General features: G+C 34.9%; 1 protein-coding gene and 1 non-coding gene across 2 annotated transcripts; one reads left to right on the top strand and one right to left on the bottom strand.

The window, feature by feature from the left end:
• Positions 1–5,430: 5,430 nt before the first annotated feature.
• TRNAE-UUC (transfer RNA glutamic acid (anticodon UUC)) lies at positions 5,431–5,502 on the bottom strand. The gene has a single exon. It is a non-coding gene; the product is annotated as a tRNA-Glu (tRNA).
• Positions 5,503–5,552: 50 nt separating this feature from the next.
• On the top strand, positions 5,553–7,562 carry LOC145059083 (putative glycosyltransferase At5g03795). The gene is made up of 3 exons (XM_079006949.1): positions 5,553–6,024; positions 6,183–6,753; positions 6,995–7,562. Exons 1-3 carry the CDS (start codon positions 5,700–5,702, stop codon positions 7,479–7,481), a joined length of 1,383 nt encoding a protein of 460 aa, XP_078863075.1. The 5' UTR covers positions 5,553–5,699; the 3' UTR covers positions 7,482–7,562.
• The last annotated feature ends 11,310 nt before the right edge of the window (positions 7,563–18,872 follow it).

Below are 18,872 nucleotides of genomic sequence, written 5' to 3'. Positions count from 1 at the left end.
AAATGGGTTATTAGACCCATAGGATAATGTTTAATACTTCCAAGATATCCAAAAGAGAATGATGATCATTAGTTGATAAATATCAACAACTTTTATGAGTTATATATATATATATATATATATATATATATATATATATATATATATATATATATATATATATATATATATATATATAAAGGGAATGATTCGACAAAACATGCCTGAAAATAAGTATGCTTCTACTCCTTAATCTCATGCCAATCTAATGTCCAAATATTCAATGATGATTAACAAAATGGAAGTGATTTGTACACAACAGTTTTTTTTCCGAACACAACAATTCATGCATTATATAGTTGTACAATACAACATTTTAAACCATCAATTGTTGTGTATGGAAAAAAATTGTTGTACACAGATCAGCTCCCTTAACAAAAACAAACTCATGAATAGTTAGCACTTAGCACGTAACATAAATATCCAATTATTGCACATTCTACAAACTATGTACAAAATGAAACCATCACGCTATACCACATGAGAGATAGCTAGTCCATACGTGCACCTTCTTATGGAGAATATCCCGCTTTTAGGAATATCAAATATCTCAAGTCGAAATTATATACACAGGCCACACGATTATAATCTCATCCTAAATAAATGCACATATAAGATGCTCAAAACAAATTACAAGACAAGTATTATGTAAAACCCACAACTTTCTAAGTTTCGCTTGTATAAAATGGAATAAATGATAGAAATTTAAAATAGATTGAGTGAGGTTGGTATATAAACTTGGTAATTGTTTATATATTTATAGGTAAAAATGAATTTATATATATATATATATATATATATATATATATATATATATATATATATATATATATTGTAACACTCGTAATATGGTAAGTTCCTTTTAACCCTATTTTGCAAAATTGTCTTCATTTTTGATCCTTGGGTAGTAAGCGGGGCGTACTCGTACTACGAGTACGCTTAGCGTACTAGCTCCTTGTTGATCGTCGACTTCACCCACGTATGTTGTGCGTACGTGGGAGTACGTTGGGCGTATGCTTGACTTGGGAAAACCATCATTATTAGGGTTTGCACCCTATTTAAACTACTTAAACCACCTCTTAGACATTTATTAACCAACCTCCATCACCTTATACCCTGAAAGCGAAAAGCTAAGTTCATTTGGTGAGATTCGAGCTTAAAAGTGAGTTTGTTGGTGTTTTATGGTGAAGAAGAAGAAGAGGAACACTTGGAGGAATAGCTTGAGCTTGTAGATCCAGAGTTACGTTCACTTTTGCAAGCCTTTTGAGGTAAAAAGCTCTCATTATGATGGTCATTTGTGCTAGATCTATTTTATGGAGTTATTTATGCATTTTTTGAGTCTTTTGAGTTAAGGTTGAGCTTTTGATCTACTCCAGAAGCAATCGATGTTAGATCGTAGCTCCATGGAGGTCCCTCGTTCATAAAAATGCAAACTTTGTGATAGATTTTGTTTCATGCAAGTGTTAAGAGCTTTATTAAGCTTCTTTTTTTAGTGTTGGGTTCCATTAATCCATGTACGGGTGTAAAGTTGCCAACTTTACGTATTAAGTCACCCTTAGGGACCATATCTGAGAGTTTGACAAAAGGTCTTAATTGTTTAAGTGCTTAATGAAGGGCTTGGTGATCTGGGGAGTACGCTGGGTGTACCCAGCTAGTACATTGCGCGTACTGGCCCCGGAAGGAGTATGCTAAGCGTACGAGCTAAGTACGCCCTACATACTCAGCAGGCGGACTTTCAATTTGGGTCACGATTTGGACTTAGAAGATTGGGCCTTGATGGGCCATTTGACATATGATTTGCGCTTTTTACTAGTACATTGGGCTTCCTTGGATTTCAACTCATGATGGGTTTTGGGCCCAATTTGGGAGATTGGGCCATATTGGGCTTTAGGTTGCCATTTAGGATTTAGTTCTTTTGAGTAGTTGGGTTGGGCCTTGGTTTTGGACCAAGTAATAAAAAGGGTAAAATGGTCGTTTACCCTAGTTATGGGCTAAGTAGCTTAGATTCTTGGTTATGGGTCGATATCCAATTATTAATTAGATATTATTTTGATGATGATAGCTCGGGGATTTTTCTGGACCAGCAGACCGAGATTCATTTCAATGTTTCAGTAGCTAGAGGTGAGCTTCCTCACCGTGTTTAGCGGGTCAAAGGCACCAATGCCAACCCATGGTTTTTATGTTTAGGATGCTAGATGTATGTGTGACCCTTGCATATGTTATGTGTTTATATGTTTACCGGGCGGGGCCTGATGCCCATTCTGTATGCTATTTATGTTTGTGATTATTGCATGTGTTATATTTTTATATGTTATATGTTTATATGTATACCGGGCGGGGCCCATGACTGACAAATCTGTATACCGAGTGGGGTTCGATGTCGGGCGGGGCCCATTATATGTTTATTATGTATGGTATGTGGTATTCTGGAGAACTCATTAAGCTTTGTGCTTATGGTTTTTAGTTTATATTTTTTAGGTACATCTGCTTCAAATGGAAAGAGCCCGGGATGATTGAAGTGCATACATCATCTCGTTCTGCATTTTATGTTACTCTGATGTTTTGTGATGATGTTGATAGACTTGTTTCACCATGATTTTTATGATGATGTTTTGGATAATAATTTTATTAATTTAAAAACGAAAATTTTTATTCTTAAAATTTCGATCGTATATATATATATATATATATATATATATATATATATATATATATATATATATATATATATATATATATATATATATATAAGCTAGTTCATATGTAAATGCTAGCCATATTTTCAGCTGTAAATATTTTCCTGTCAACAATGCCTACAAAGTTTGTGGTGTTTGATGTCAGCATGTTGGACGTTAATGATAATTAAAGCACCCACACCGCTCAACCTTAGTGAACTATGTCTTGAGGGTGTTGGTTGAAAGTTAAATAGTCAAATTCGTAAATAACTACAAATATTGGAAAGAGAAAACTGCAAAAATGGTCCATATGGTTTGCGTTTTTCAGGAAATACATCCAAACCATTAAAAAATTGGATAGATGGTCCTTTTGCTTCCCTTATGTGTTTGGCCCCTCAGAAAATTAAAAAGACTAAATTGTCCTCCTGATATTTTTTTTATGTTTTCTTATATTTAAATTAAAATTTTATTTTATATAAATATGGGACCCATACCCAACTCATCCACCTCTCTCTTTTACCATTCCCCCTACATTGTCTTCCTCAAGTATCCCAATAATCGTCCAAGTTTTAGGTCGATACAACAAGAAAGTTATATGAGATTAAGATCATGATCAAGATTGATTATGAAAACCATTAAAAGTAGCGACATCATTAAATCAAATGAAATTGGTTCAAATGAAATATGATTAATAAGTTTCGAACCCAACAACCACCCACATCATATTCTTCCTCACTATTTCAACTAAAAAATAAAGAAAACCCCACATATATTTTCCCTCTTTATCTCTCAAACACCATCCCATCTCATGTAACACCCTAAATTTTTCAAAACTTTTTCAAAGCTATGGATATAAAATCTTTCGAGAATCAACTCACATTTAATAAAAACCCGGTCCCACAAAAATATATATAGTTAAAACATTGGGTGTTACCATTAAGCATCCATACAACCATAGCAAGCAAATAAGAATTACATTAATATAATTAATAAAGAACTTAACAAACTCTACTCCATTCATTATCTCTTAACTTCTACTTCCATTTATCATCTTTATCCTTTGATATAACCTAGGATACATGGCACTAAAAAGAGATATGTAAGACAATAATGTCTCGTGAGTTACATGGGGTTGTGACCCAAAACATTTCAAAGCATTTACATTAAAAATCTTTTCATACATAACATAACATAGTTTTAGACCATAAAACCTTTTCAAGCATTTTCAACGAAAACTCTTTTCATATACATCATAAATATCATTTCATATATTTTCATTTCATTTCAAAAGGCATATTTCCACATTCCAATCTCTTTTATCATTAAGGGATAATTTCGGTATTGAACCGTTGCCATTTTTTTTTATACTTAAGGTACTCTTAAGTCTAGACCAAGGTGGAAAGAACAATGCAATCCACCCATGCATCATGCTAATCAGGATGTCTACTTCACGAATAGGAGGTACCACCGTAGATTCCTCTAGACCTCTTATGAGGCATCATGGACCGGATAGTTTTCATTGTCCCTTTTTTACTTTCTTTTTAGCTTTCTCATTGTGCCTTTTTTACTTTATTTTTATCTTTCACATCCCCCATTATCAATACTCACATCATCTTTTATATTAGTATAGGTTACTAGAAAGATACAGCTTGAAAAGACACATTTCACATATCATGACATTCGTTCATCCAAAGCACTGTTTGCTTTCACAACATTCTTACTTTTAAGGCATTCTTTCAAAACATTCTTTTCAGAAGCATTTAACACTTTCATTTCAAAGCATTTCATATATCAAAGCATTGGTATTTCATTATCATAAAATCATTTTTCCATGTACCCCAAAGTGGGTAAATTCCAGCATGTACTCACTTTAATCACATGAAGGTTAGCTAGTCTTCTTCTAGTTCCTTTCCTTAGAGTAACACTCTTCAAACACTACCTATATAATATGGACATAAATCACTAAAATGATCAAACTACCACTCATAGGTTTCATTACTAAGTTTATTGTTTCAAATCAATCCTCATGTAAAAATATGAATGTAGACAAAAACCACGCATAAATTTGAGTCAGTATGCAAAAGTTATGAATAAAATACTAAAGTTTAGATTTTGGTCGAGTTGGGGGTTCTGACCCTGCATGCGGGTCGCATGCCTGGCCATGCGGGTTGCGTCCCGAGGCACCCGAAAACATTTCTATGTTTTCGGGGGCGGGGGCTGGAGATGCACTCCCCGCCTCGTTTGCCCCCGTTGACATCCCTACTCATTTCTATATTTAATAATAATAATAACAATAATTTTAAAAGTATTTAAAAATAGAAAATAAATATTACAATGGTATAATAGTTTTTTCGGTTTTTGGAGGGACCAAATATACAACGGAAGATCGTGAAATGGACTATGTAGCCAATTTTTTCAAGATTTGGACATTTTCTAGAAAAAATTAAAACCACAGGACCAATTTTACATTTTTGTCTATTAGAAGCTAACAAAACACAAAATTGAAGAAAGAATAAATCACACCTGGGAAAAAAAATGACTAACTAATCAAACAGATGAAAAAGAAAACTATGAAAATTGAAATAAACAATAGTTTACCTGTTATGACGAAATATTAAAATAAATCTGATGATTCATTTGGATTAAATAAAAATAAATAGGCCCATGAACACGGATATATACTCTCCGAAAGAATGACAGTTTTGAGCGAAAAAAATTCCATTGCCGGGAATCGAACCCGGGTCTCCTGGGTGAAAGCCAGATATCCTAACCGCTGGACGACAATGGAAGTTTTGATTGTTTCTCATATTGTATTTACTTATTGTTTCCAAAGTTAAGAAGATTGTGAGAACGAATATGAATAGTAGTGAAGTTGAAAGGTGTGATGCACCCAACACACTGTTGCATACAGTCAATGTGACCCATTTTTGCATTAATATCTACGGTGGCCGTTAATCAACCCACCGGAAATTCAGTTCTCCGGCAATGGCACGTTCGTTTTTCTTACTATACTCACTCTCCCGCCGGCGAGTCTCCGATTCACTTAGAAGCTTGTTCTTCATACCCACCGCCTTAGCTCTCACTACATCTCTCTTCATTCTCTTCTACATTTCATCAACCTCTAACATCTTCACCTCTCATCTTCATCATCGCAATTCTCGTCTTCATTTCCTTCAAAACCCTATTGGGGTTTCTCTCAAAACTCACGCAAATCAGCCCCAATCTAGTCTCGATTTTGACTCCCCGGTTTCCGATTTGGGGCATACGGCGGATCACGCCGGAGCTGCGAAACCTTCACCCAGCTCCAATGGTACGAACCTGCTTCACATTTTAGGTTTCTTATTGTTTTCTGTTTCAATTCGACGCTAATAATTAATTATCTATCCATACCATTAACACTTTGAATGTAGTATAGTTTTTCGCTTCAATTTTGATTTAGAGTATGATAATATGTGATCAAAAATCCAGGAAGAGGTGTTGAAGATGAAAATGTCTTCCATGATCGAGACATCTTCAAAGAAGACTACATCAAAATGAACACGACTTTCAAAATTTTCGTCTACCCGCATCAAAGATCCGACCCGTTCGCAAATGTCCTATTACCAGTGGATTTCGAACCCGAAGGCAACTACGCAAGCGAAAGTTTCTTCAAGAAATCACTCAACAACAGTCATTTCATAACCAAAGATCCCTCAATAGCAGATCTATTCTTTCTACCCTTTTCAATTGCAAGATTACGACATGATCCAAGGATCGGAATCGATGGTATCCAGGATTTCATCAAAGAATACGTTTTTAACATCAGCCATAAATACCCATACTGGAATCGAACCGGTGGTGCTGACCATTTCTATGTTTCTTGCCATTCAATCGGACGTGTCGCCATTAACAAAGCAGATGAAGTTAAACGAAACGCGATTCAAGTCGTGTGTTCTTCGAGCTACTTCCAGTCTGCTTATGTCCCTCATAAAGACGCATCTTTGCCACAAATTTGGCCTCGCATAGAAGATGATCCCCGTAATATTACATCATCCCAAAGGTAACATCAAACATAAAAATAACATTATTTTTTCGAAATATTATATTGCATTATTCCTTGAAAATTTATGTCAATTCATGAAAGGACATCATTTTCGTGAAAATTTACCTCATCTCGCTAGTTATTATGCGATAAAGGTTTAAAAAGTTGTTATTTTGTGATATAAGCTTCCCTTTTTTGGTAATTTCCGTGATTAGCTCTATTTCTTAATAGAATCTTGAGAAATGAAACAAATTTGCAGGAAGAAACTAGCTTTTTTTGCAGGATCTATCAACTCTCCTGTTCGTGAAAAACTCTTGAAAACATGGCAAAACAATACACAAATATATGTGCATTCGGGACGCCTAAACACATCTTATGAAGCCTCACTTTTGGATAGCAAGTTTTGTTTTCATGTGAAGGGGTATGCAGTTAACACAGCTCGCATAGGTGATGCATTGTATCATGGTTGTGTCCCTGTGATTATAGCAAACCACTATGATCTCCCATTTGCTGACATTTTAAATTGGAAAAGCTTCTCGATAATCATTGCGACATTAGATATACCATCTTTACAGAGGATTCTTAATGGTATAAGTAATGATGAGTATGCAAAGTTGCAAAGTAATGTTCTTGATGTTAGAAAACATTTTAGATGGCATAGTGTTCCTATTGATTATGATGCTTTTTACATGGTTATGTACGAATTATGGCTTCGAAGAAGCTCTATTAGGGTTCCGTTGAGTTAAAGGTTGATATGTAATCAATCATTTGGTATGATTCTTGTATTTCTTGATTCAATGTTATAATGAAGTGTGAACTGTATTGTATATTGATCTCAAGTAAATACACTTATTTATACAAAGAAAAAGAGATGGAAATTGAGATAAATACTCCTAATTCTAAGCTAAGACTATGCTGACTTTTGACTACAAGACTATGTCAATTTAACATGTGTATACATGTTTACTTTAACATCACAAACAATACCGAGTAAAAATTTCATTTTAAATAAGTCAACACCATTTATTCATTACCCCAAAATACGATTATAATAAAAATATTCTTAAAACATCAGTATAAAATCATAAATAGTCAATGTAGAATAAATCTTCAGGGGATGCGATACGATCAAGTCGGGCCCTTCCTTTTGAAACCAGTAGTACTTGAAAACATTTTAAACATAAACCTTAAGCACAAATCTTAATGAGTTCCCCAAAATATCACATACTGTATATGCATATCATGTCATACGTTCATATCATACATAAAGCATACAACGGGTCTATTTCACCCTTGAGTCCCTTCTGACTCTCTGAGTCCCTTCCGATTCCCTAAGTCCCTTCTGACTCCCCGATTCCCTTCCGACTCCTTCAATATCTTTCAACCGGTACAGGTCTATTTTACCCCTTACAACTAAGCATATAGTCATACTAGCAAGAGTCACAAAGACAAGAAGCCCATACAGGCACATCAGTAAGTGCCACGAAGACCACTGCTATCCTACAACATAATCCAGTGGGCTGGTAATGGTGTCTTCGACCCACAAGTAAATTGAGGAGACTCACCCGACTCATGAATCAGTTAAATCATAGCTCAAATACCCGCAACCGCTGCTACAACACTCCTATCACGTCATACAAGATCCAACCTTAGTCTATACACTAAAACAAACCATTGTGACCAAATGTCAACCCATGTGAAAAGCCAACGGTCAAAGTCAATAATCAACGTTGACTTCAGTCAACTGCGATGTTATGGCCCTCCTTAGCCACGTCATGGCCCTCCTTCGATCGAAAAGGTGGGAAAAATCTCAGTCGCCACATAGTGGCGACATATGGCCACGCCTCGGACGTTGGGTTTCCAATAGCCTAAATGGATAAAGTTTCCAACTTTATCCATTAAGACACCCAAAGAGCTCCAAAGCTCTGATCCATTCTACGGCCTAAATGGATAAAGTTTCCAACTTTATCCATTAAGACACCCAAAGAGATCAAGATCTCCAAGCCTAGGTCCAAAATAAAGCGAAATACCATAATGTCTTAGCCATTAATCTCATAATCTGAAAAAATCCTTAACCCAACCACTCCATAAGGGTTTATAACACCAGATCCATCATAAATTTGAAAGCTTTATAAACATGTATGCCTAAAACATGTCTAGAATCCATTTTAGGTCATAATAAGGTAAAAATGCCCAAAAACTCGTGCAAATGTAGGAACTCCAACAAAATTCTAGATCTACAACATATGATGCTCTTTGGACTCAGAAGTTTCATAAAGTTTCCAGCTTTATGGGTCCCATCCCTCCAAACTTTCTCAAACACGAAGAAAATGGGACAAAACATAGATCTAGCCTTACACAACAATAAAGATGGAAGTTATGACAGTTACAAGGGTCCAAATAGAATATGAGATGATGATGATGATGATGTTTCCTTGCAAGGTCCACCAATAAAACACCTTCTCCTTCTTCTCCAAGCCAAGAAATGCTCCTAAAAGGTCAAGAATCAAGCAAGGAAGGAATGTAAGGGTTTTTTTTCTAAGGTGAAAGGGTGTTAGAGGCTAGAAATGAACTAGATGGGTTTAAATACAAAGCAAATTCTAAAAGAATCATGGTTTTGGGCCATAACAGTTGCCACATTGTGGTCTTCTTGGCCACGTCGTGGTGGTCCAAATGAAACACACGATTCATTTAATTATCGCCACGTCGTGCGCATCCTTGCGCCATGTCGTGGCACAGAGTTTCCTCCAAACTCCATCTTCGGTCCTTGATAAAAGTAAGTTTAACCAATCTGGAACACGACTGTTACAACTCTCCCCCCACTCAAATTAGATTTCGCCCTCAAAATCACTTCTTACTACAATCCAGCACCCCAAATGATTTAGTCAAATCTTCTAGAACCCTAATAAAAAGTCGAATCTTACATACGATGGCCTTCCAATATTACAATTGAACTCAACCTTCTCAGGTCTCAAATACCCTGACGACCAACGAACCCTTGCCCCACTAACTTTAACCAATGAAGAATAACCATCATTACTCTGCTCAAAATCCAGAAATCTAATACCTTTTTTGACTTCCCGACATACAAAACCATTCTGAAACACAGGTAATATGACTCCACTTCACAATCCGAACTGAATGAAACCCTTCCAACCCTAAATTATCTTGCTGATACCACTGGAAAATAGAATCTCTGACCATTCATCGCTACCGAAAGCACCTTTCATATGAAAAAAAAGTGTGACTCCCAGTGAAGACCACTCAAACCGAGAAGCTTCTCAAAAACAAGAACTACAAGTAACTTCATCAATAAACCCCCAAAACCAAGAACCCATTGGTCTAAACTCTAGAAACCATAATCTAAGACTAATGATCCTCCATTCGTCATACCTATCTTTAGTCACTGACTAGGAACAACAACAAACCATGTAGAATGAAAACTCAAAACATACCGATCACAAATCTAAACCAATATCATATTGGACACACACTTGACTTCTTGATAATTGTGCCCAAAATTCTGCAACACACACCTAACTTCCTGACAAGTCTTTACCCATTTGTTGCTCCCATGAGTAAAGTGATGATCAATCCCAGAATTTCACGTTGCATCAAAATCCTTTATTAGCTCGAGTGTGCCTTCACTTGAAAAATAACTCTAGACATCTACAAAGAACTTCATGACTCGAGAATTCAAAATCAATACCCAACATTGGTAACCAAAAACCTAATAAACCACCCTACAGAAAATAGGGTCCACAATTTACAAACATTTATCAAGCGGATTCTGATGCACAACTAATACATCCACCAAAACAAACTTCTAATATCCTTAAGATCCAAACCAGCTGGTCATGGAGTCTCCCGACTCCCAACAATCCACTAACACCCGAACATGCCAATAAGACTGATGATCTAAGACCTAAGAGTCTCAATCAAATGACTACCAAGTATCGTCTGCATGAATCATACCACTAGTTCACGATACATCATGACACTTTCTAGCCATTAAAACGATAAGCTCGGGTATCGTCCGCATGAATCATATCACTGGCCTGAAGACTTACAACCAACACCTTAGGGGCCTAAAGATACACAACCATCAACCCGCCGAATTGCATGAACCCAATCAACATCCTGTTGGATTATGTGTCTAAGCTTATAACTATATTTCGTATATACTTGAATTCATAGTTGCAGAGTCCTTTTGGGTTGCCCTCAAGACTAGTAACTAGACATGACGATTTTAGAGAAAGAGGTTGATTTATTATTTGATTAATAAATTGAAATAAATAATTTGTTAATATATTATGAGAATAATATATTAATTAGAAATAGTAATATTTAATTAATATTTAATCAGATATTAATTAGAACTATTTTGGGATTAAAAAATTAATTAAAAGTGCAGGGACTGAACTGTAATTGTTCAATAGTTGAGCAAGAGGCAATCTAGAACCCTCCATAGGCTATGGAAGGTTTTTTTTCTAGTACCTTTGGTTTTCTACAATAGTCTCTAATGGATAATTAAGAAAATGGATAATTACCCGGTTCAAGATAATCTTGGATTTGGGCTTATCTAGGGTTTCCTGACTGCACTATAAATAGGGTCGATACCCTATGATTTTCGGCCAATTGTTCTTGAAGAGTACCAGCCGAAATTTGCAACCTCCCTCCTCCTTCTCAATCATTCTTCGATTGCTAGTGTTGGGTGTGAGCCATTAGAGGCGTGACAATTCTGACGCTTGTTCTCAAAGTCTCAACAACACTAAGGATTTGGATTGTTATTGCTATATAACATTCAAAGGTAAGTTTTGTAACCCTAATTATGTATTTTTATTATATACTAGTGTTCTAGGGTTTCTACATTATTGTTCACATTCTATGATCAATTAGAGAAAACGTAGATCAAATTTAGGGTTGCATGCACACATAGGATTGTTTGTTATATTCAAAACCCATAAGTGGAATCAGAGCGTAGGTTTAGTTTTCTATTGAATTGATATTAATGTGTACTTCAACAAGGAGGAGAAAACAAAATCGACATTTTGTTCATCAAACACATTGTCATGTTCTTCAAACACGACGCGTTGACCTACGAAATCGACCCAACATGGCGTGGTGATTGCTCACCACAGCGTGTTGAGCTGTCAGATCCAAAAAAAAAAATTGGTTTTATTAATTATCCCATGGATTGATTAGGATAATTACCTTAATAACGTTTTAAATGGATAAAAATGGATATTAATATCCTTATCTTGAATTCATGATCAGTTTTAATTTAATTTAATTAATTGAATATTAATTTTGAAAATTTTAAAATAAAACCTAGTATTTTTGAAAAAGTTTTAAAAATACACCCTTATATTATATGTAAAATTAAAGGTCTAATATTACTATATGTACACACACACACACACACACACACACACACACACACATATATATATATATATATATATATATATATATATATATATATATATATATATATAAGACAAGTCAGTAGAACCGCTAGTACGTCTCATGAAGCCGATCTATAAAGGCGGTATAAGGAAATTTCCTATAAATGGTGATTGAATGGTTGTCTACTCTCATCCACCGCTTCCTTGATTAGTGGAGGGTCGTTCGAACGAGTTTGATAGGATACTTAATCCTCGTTAATAAGTATGATGATCTATAAAGTAACTAAATAAATTTTTTATAAAATTCCTAATATTATTTACTTTAAGAAACATATGAAATTGTATGCTAATCCATGAAATTGTACATTGTACTTTTTTGTTGGTTAATGGAGCATGTGTGGTTAACCGGGACACTAATAGGGACTAATAAAGAGTGGAAATGGGTGTCTCGTAAATTATCATTGATTAATGGAGCGTGTGTGGCTAACCAACACATTAAAATAAGATGATAAATGACATCGAGAGTACCAAGCTAATTTGCATGGTTATTCACATCTTGTTTTTGATCATCGGTATCCCAGTCACAAATGGAAGAACATAATCGACATTAAACATGTCATTGAAAAGTTCAATGATTCTCAAAAGATGTAGCAATTTCATTTAAAACCTAATTCGTTCAAATTTCGTTGTTGATGGTAAAACTGATAAATCGTGATTTACCTACCTTTATATAATTTGCAATTAGATTACGACTTCCTTTTTCTAAGTTGTAAATTATTTAGTTGGATCCTAGCCTTGATAATTCATTTGGGTGTTATATTGAGGATTGTTCTTATCTAAATAAAATTTTCCTTTCTACTCTTTCAGATGTCTGCTCCTTCTGATGCTTTTGGTTCCTCCTCTAATAACAAGAACAACTTCTATCTATTGAAGATCTGCATAAAGGCAATTGGATGGCACCAACTACAACGACTGGATACGCAACATCAAAATGGCACTTCGTTTTGAGGACAAAGAGTATGTCCTCGAGAAACCACTCGATGAGATCAATGAAACAAAGGCTATTCCTGAAGAAGTACCTGCCTACGAGAAACAATACAAGGATACAACAAAAGTTGCTTGCATCATGGTGGCTACATTGACTCTAGAATTATAGAGACACTATGAGGATTACTGGTTGTACGAGATGAACAAGGATCTTATGGAAAAGTACCATAAGCAAGCTCGTTAAGAAAAATACGAGGTGGTAAAGTCCCTCATGGAATGCAAGATGAAGGATAGCGAGTCTATAAACAACCACGTTTCAAGAATGCAACGATACGTGGATAGGCTCATCAAGTTGAATGTGAATTTTGATGAAGAGTTGGCAATCGAGATAGTGTTGAACTCTCTGCCAAGTTGTTATGATCAGTTCACATTGACCTATCCTTTGAACAACAAAGAAACTACTTTATCATAATTGCACAACCTCCTGCGAACAGCTAAAGCAGGAATGAAGGGAAAAGGAGTTGCCTCCACTCTTGTTGTTTCCCATGTTCTAGCAATTGGTCAAGCGGAAAAGAGAAAAGGTACTCCCAAGCTGAATTGGAAGGGAAAGTCCCATGCTAGTAGTGGACCTAAAGGAAAGTCCAGTTCTGATGCTCCCCCTGTTTTTGACGCAAAGGAGGCCACTTTCTTTTACTGCAATGACAAGGGGCAATGGAAACGAAGCTGCCATAAATACTTGTAGGATATCAAGGATGGCAAGAAGAAGCCAACCTCAGCAGGTATTTACATTATTTTATCTAAGAACTCATCATATTCTCATTCTTGGGTCCTTGATACAGGATGTGGTTTTCACATTTGTTCTGATTTGCAGAGGCTAAGTAAAAGTGAGGATGTGGAGCATGGAAGGATGAACTTGATCATGGGCAATAGGAGATCTTCACCTATTACCAAGATTTGATTTTATAACTTAGTGCTTAGTAATGGTGTTAGTTTAGATTTTATGAATTGTTGCTACTCGTCAGAAATGACACGAAACATTATTTCTTTTCATGCATTGTTTAGAAAATGTTTTAGATATTATTTTGATGACAAGAATGGTTTTATTTCTGCTTATAAAAATGGTTTGTTTTATTTTGAAGCTTTACCTTGTGATGGTGTGTATGAAACTTTGATGTGTGTAGACGATTTAGGCAATAGTGTATTTCAATTTGATTCGTCTAATGGTATAGACAAAGCCTGCTTGTGGCATTGTCGTCTTGGACATGTTAACAAGAAACGCATCGCCTAACTCTAAAAGGATGGAGTGTTGGAAACATTTGACTTAAGCTCAGATGATATGTGCGAGTCTTGTTTACTAGGAAAGATGAAAAAAAATCACTTTTCACTGGTTCTTGTGAAATATGTGAAGGATTGTTGGATCTTATACACACAGATGTGTGTGGGCCCTTTAGATCCACCACAAGGGATGCAAATCGATTCTATGTGACTTTTACTGATGCTTATAGCAGATATGGATATATCTACTTAATCAAGCATAATTCAGAAACCTTTGAAAACTTCAGAGAGTGTAAACAAGAAGTCAAGAATCAATTGGGCAGGAAGATAAAGATGCTTAGATCAAATAGATGCGGTGAGTATCTTAGTATTAGTTCCACAACTACCTCAAGGAATGTGGAATAGTTTCACAACTGACTCCTCCTAGAACACCACAATATAATGGTGTGGCTAAGAGTCGTAATCAGACCTTGTTGGACATGGTTCGTTCCATGATGAGTCGAGCTTCACTTCCAATCTCTTTCTGGGGTATACCTTAGAGATTTCTGCCCATATTCTTAATCATGTCCCAAAAAAGAAGGTTGCCAACACACCTCACGAGATGTGGATAGGAAAGTGTTGGATTAGATGTCTAAGCCCATAACTATTATTGGTATGTACTTGACCCGAGAGTAGCATGATCCATTTGGGTTGCATATCATTAAGACAATTTGTTAGGATGGAATTTAGAGAGAAGGTGTTATATATGATTTATTAATATATTATAAGTTATAATATATTAATATGAAATCATATGTTTTAACTAGTATTGATCAAGAATTAATTTGGAATTAATTTAGTGATCAAAAGAGACTAATTAAATCTATAGGGACTAATTATGTTAATTAGTTATATTTATATGTGTTGGGCTATGATCCATGTGGGACCAAGTTTATGTATGGATACATAAAGAGTTGGGCCATATGAACCATGGATCATTAAACCCATGGGTATGGATTTGGGTTATATCCATGACCCTAGAAATCCCACATATAAATACATACTTCATTGCCCAAAATTGCAACTAGTTTATTCTTGGAGTTCATGGTGGTTTTTGGGTACATGGAGATTCTCTCTCAAGTTTATCCTTTGTTCATGATGTGTTGTGATTCCACTTGAGGCTTCCATACTATTGGGGCTAAGCTCTTAAGGCTAGATACATCAAGACTTCAAGCTCCACAATAAGGTATGTTATCCTAACTAGATTCTTGTGTTGTATATGGAAATTGTATGCTAGTTATAGGTAATACCTTGGAAAGTTCATATTTGCATGTATAATAGAGAAAACATAGATCCAAGGTATTTAGGGTTGCATGAACACCTTAGGAGTGTTAGAATGCTCATAACCCAACAATGGTATCAAATACTAGGCTTGTTTTCAATTATACTTGATGCAAAGTGCTGAAAAATACTGAAAAAATTGATTTTCTGGCTTTCTGGGCATTGGACTCGCCGAGTCCACTGATGAACTCGCTGAGTCCATGAAGAAAATCACCCTACTCGTTGAGTAGTTTCATACACTCGACGAGTAGGAGCCCCAGACAACATATTAAAATCATTACCCTAAGCTGTTTTTGAACCTATAAACCTGTTTTTGATGTGGTAATGTTCATTCTAATCAAATTTCAAAGATAATTGTCAAAAGTTTCATGTTTTGTATTATTTTAATGTTTAGGCTAATTACATGAAAATTGTTTGATTTGAATTGTCTTGTTCATATGAGTTTAATCAAGATTATGAATATTGCTAGATATGTTGGTGATAGTTGTTTTTTTATCCAACTTGATCTAAAATTTATTCATAAAATGTGTTTTTGTAACTTGTCCTCAAGTTACATGAAAAGTCTCATTAATGAATTTTATTAAAGACATAGGTTATGAACTTGAAAAGTCTTTTCTCCATAAATTGTTTTATGACCTCCATAACTTGTCCTCAAGTTATGGATTTCCAAGAGTCTGTTCATTAAAAGTTTTAAAGACCTATATTAAACTCATATGTTATGAAATTGAAGAGTTTTGAAAAGTTTCAAAACTGACCCTCAAGTTTTGGAGTTTGTAAAGTCACCCCCATGTACACTTTAATTCCAAACCCTAGAATTTTAAATTAAAGTTAAAAGTTCAAACTTTATGGACTTCATTAAATTAATTAAAGTGTTTAATTAAAAGAGTTAATAATTTCATAAAGACATGGTTTAAGTTTATTTAAATTAATAGTATAGTTTAATTAATAGATTAAACCACCAAGTATTTTAAATGTTTAAAATACACCCTTATATTATTATTATAATTTTAATTATATATATATATATATATATATATATATATATATATATATGTATAAGATAAAGTCAGTCTTACCATTAGTAGGTCTCATTCACGAAGCTGGTCTATAAGAGGGGTATAAGGTTACTGCCTATAAAATGGCAGTTTAATGGGTGTCCACTCTCACCCACCGCTTCCTTGACTGGTGGAGGGTCGTTAGCCGAAAATGTAGGATAGGATCTTAATCCTCATTAAAAGTATAATGAAATTATAAAGTAAGTATACTTAATAATTCCCAATCTTAGTTACTTTATGAAAATGTGAAAATGGTGCTAACCCATGAAATTACACTTTGTACCTTACCAAGTCGTTAGTGGACACTAATAAGGACTAGTAAGAGTGGCAAAGGGTGACTTAAGTTTTATCATAGATCGATGGAGCGCGTATGGTTAACCGACTCATCAATTAGGTGATAAAATTAAGGGTACCAAGTTAATTTGCATGGTTATTCACACCTTGTTTGTGATCCTCGGCATCCCAGTCACAAACTTGAGAGGGCACAATCGAGATTCAAACATGCCATTGAAAGTTCAATGTATTTCAACAGATCTAGGAGTTTTAAATCCAATTAAAACATAATTATATTTCGTTTTTCATGGTGGAAATTGGTAAATCGTCACCTTCAAATATTTCATAGATTGGATTACGGCATCCCTCTTCCAAGTTATAAAATAGAAACTTGGAATTATGCAAGTTGTATTGTGTGATGAATGAGAATTTTTCATCTTTGGGAAATTAAGACTAAGTCCTTGCTCACATATATATGTGACTCAAGTGAAGGACTAAGGTATCAAGTACACATTCTTGTGTACTATTCAAAGTCCACACAAAGGATCAATAAGACTATTTGTCACGATTTACTAAAGTTTAGTAAATATGGTTATGCTTACAAGTTGAAGTGTAATTCTGAAACATTGGAAAGGTTTCAATGATTAATAGAATGAATAAGAAGAATCAAATTAGGCAGAAAGATAAAAGTTTCTCCAATCTGAAGAGATGGGAGAGTACTTGAGTATCTTGTTTTATGATTATCTTAGTGATTATGGAACCATATCACAATTGATCCTCTAAGGATACCTTAGTGCATTTGTTTTCCTAAGGAGAGGAATCGTGCATTGTTGAAATGGTTAAATAAAAAGATAAATCATACTTCGTTCCAAAATCAAGTCTTAGAGTCATACTCTAAGATTGTAACTTGATTGATATAATTTTAAGAAAGGTTTCTAACACTTATTAAATGTAGAGTAACATGTTTCTTACTCTTGTACATTTGGGATTGGTAGGTTGTGATGTTTTGGATAAGACAAAGAACAACTAAGATCAATTGTGTGAAGTGTTAATCTTGATAAGAATTCTCATCAAATCTTGAATATTTTTTTGTCAAGGAATAGTTCTGCACAAAGAGAATCTTATATGTCAAGAGGACGGTGGGAGTCTTAAAAGAACTTGAGATAGTTTCAAGAACTAATCAAGAGTATTGTTAATCATTAGCCTACGACTTAGGGTTTGTAACCTATCGTGTTGACACATTCTTATTTCTGTGACCATTCCGGTTAAAGTTGTCCATGCATGTGAGTTCTAAGAGTTCTCAGTTGTTTGCATAACAACCTGGAAGCAATGGTAGGCCCCTGTGCTGCCAGATGTCAACAAATTAAGATTGAACAAGTTCAGTCCATATAAGTTTGGATTTGTCACTAATCTTGTCTTGTAATTAAGGTTATGACAAATTCACATGCATTGGAACACTTACACCATAAAATCTAAGTGTCATAAGGTTGCTCTTCGAATCATGAAAATAATGGTAAGGAAACTCTTTCACTAAGTAGATTTTGAGTAGATAGCAATTGTGAGAATGAAAAAGGTCTAAACATTATGATTACGACATCCCTCTTCATAATTGTTTAGATAAACATGTGAGCTATCTAAGGAAAGGTGTATGTTTTTGATAAAGTCTTATCAAAGTATCTCGTATCAGAAATCTGAACTTTGTTAAGAAAGTAAATAAAGTATTGATTTCTAGAAGTCCAGTTGATTTATGGGTACATGTCAAAGCTAGTGGGAGCATAAGTGTTATGCAAGTAAGATAATAATCATTATGCTAGTGGGA

This window comes from Lactuca serriola, chromosome 6, assembly GCF_051521515.1.
Source record: "Lactuca serriola cultivar US96UC23 chromosome 6, Lser_US96UC23_V15, whole genome shotgun sequence".
NCBI classification, from domain to species: Eukaryota; Viridiplantae; Streptophyta; class Magnoliopsida; order Asterales; family Asteraceae; genus Lactuca; species Lactuca serriola.
This window is presented reverse-complemented; position numbering and strand designations above follow the sequence as displayed.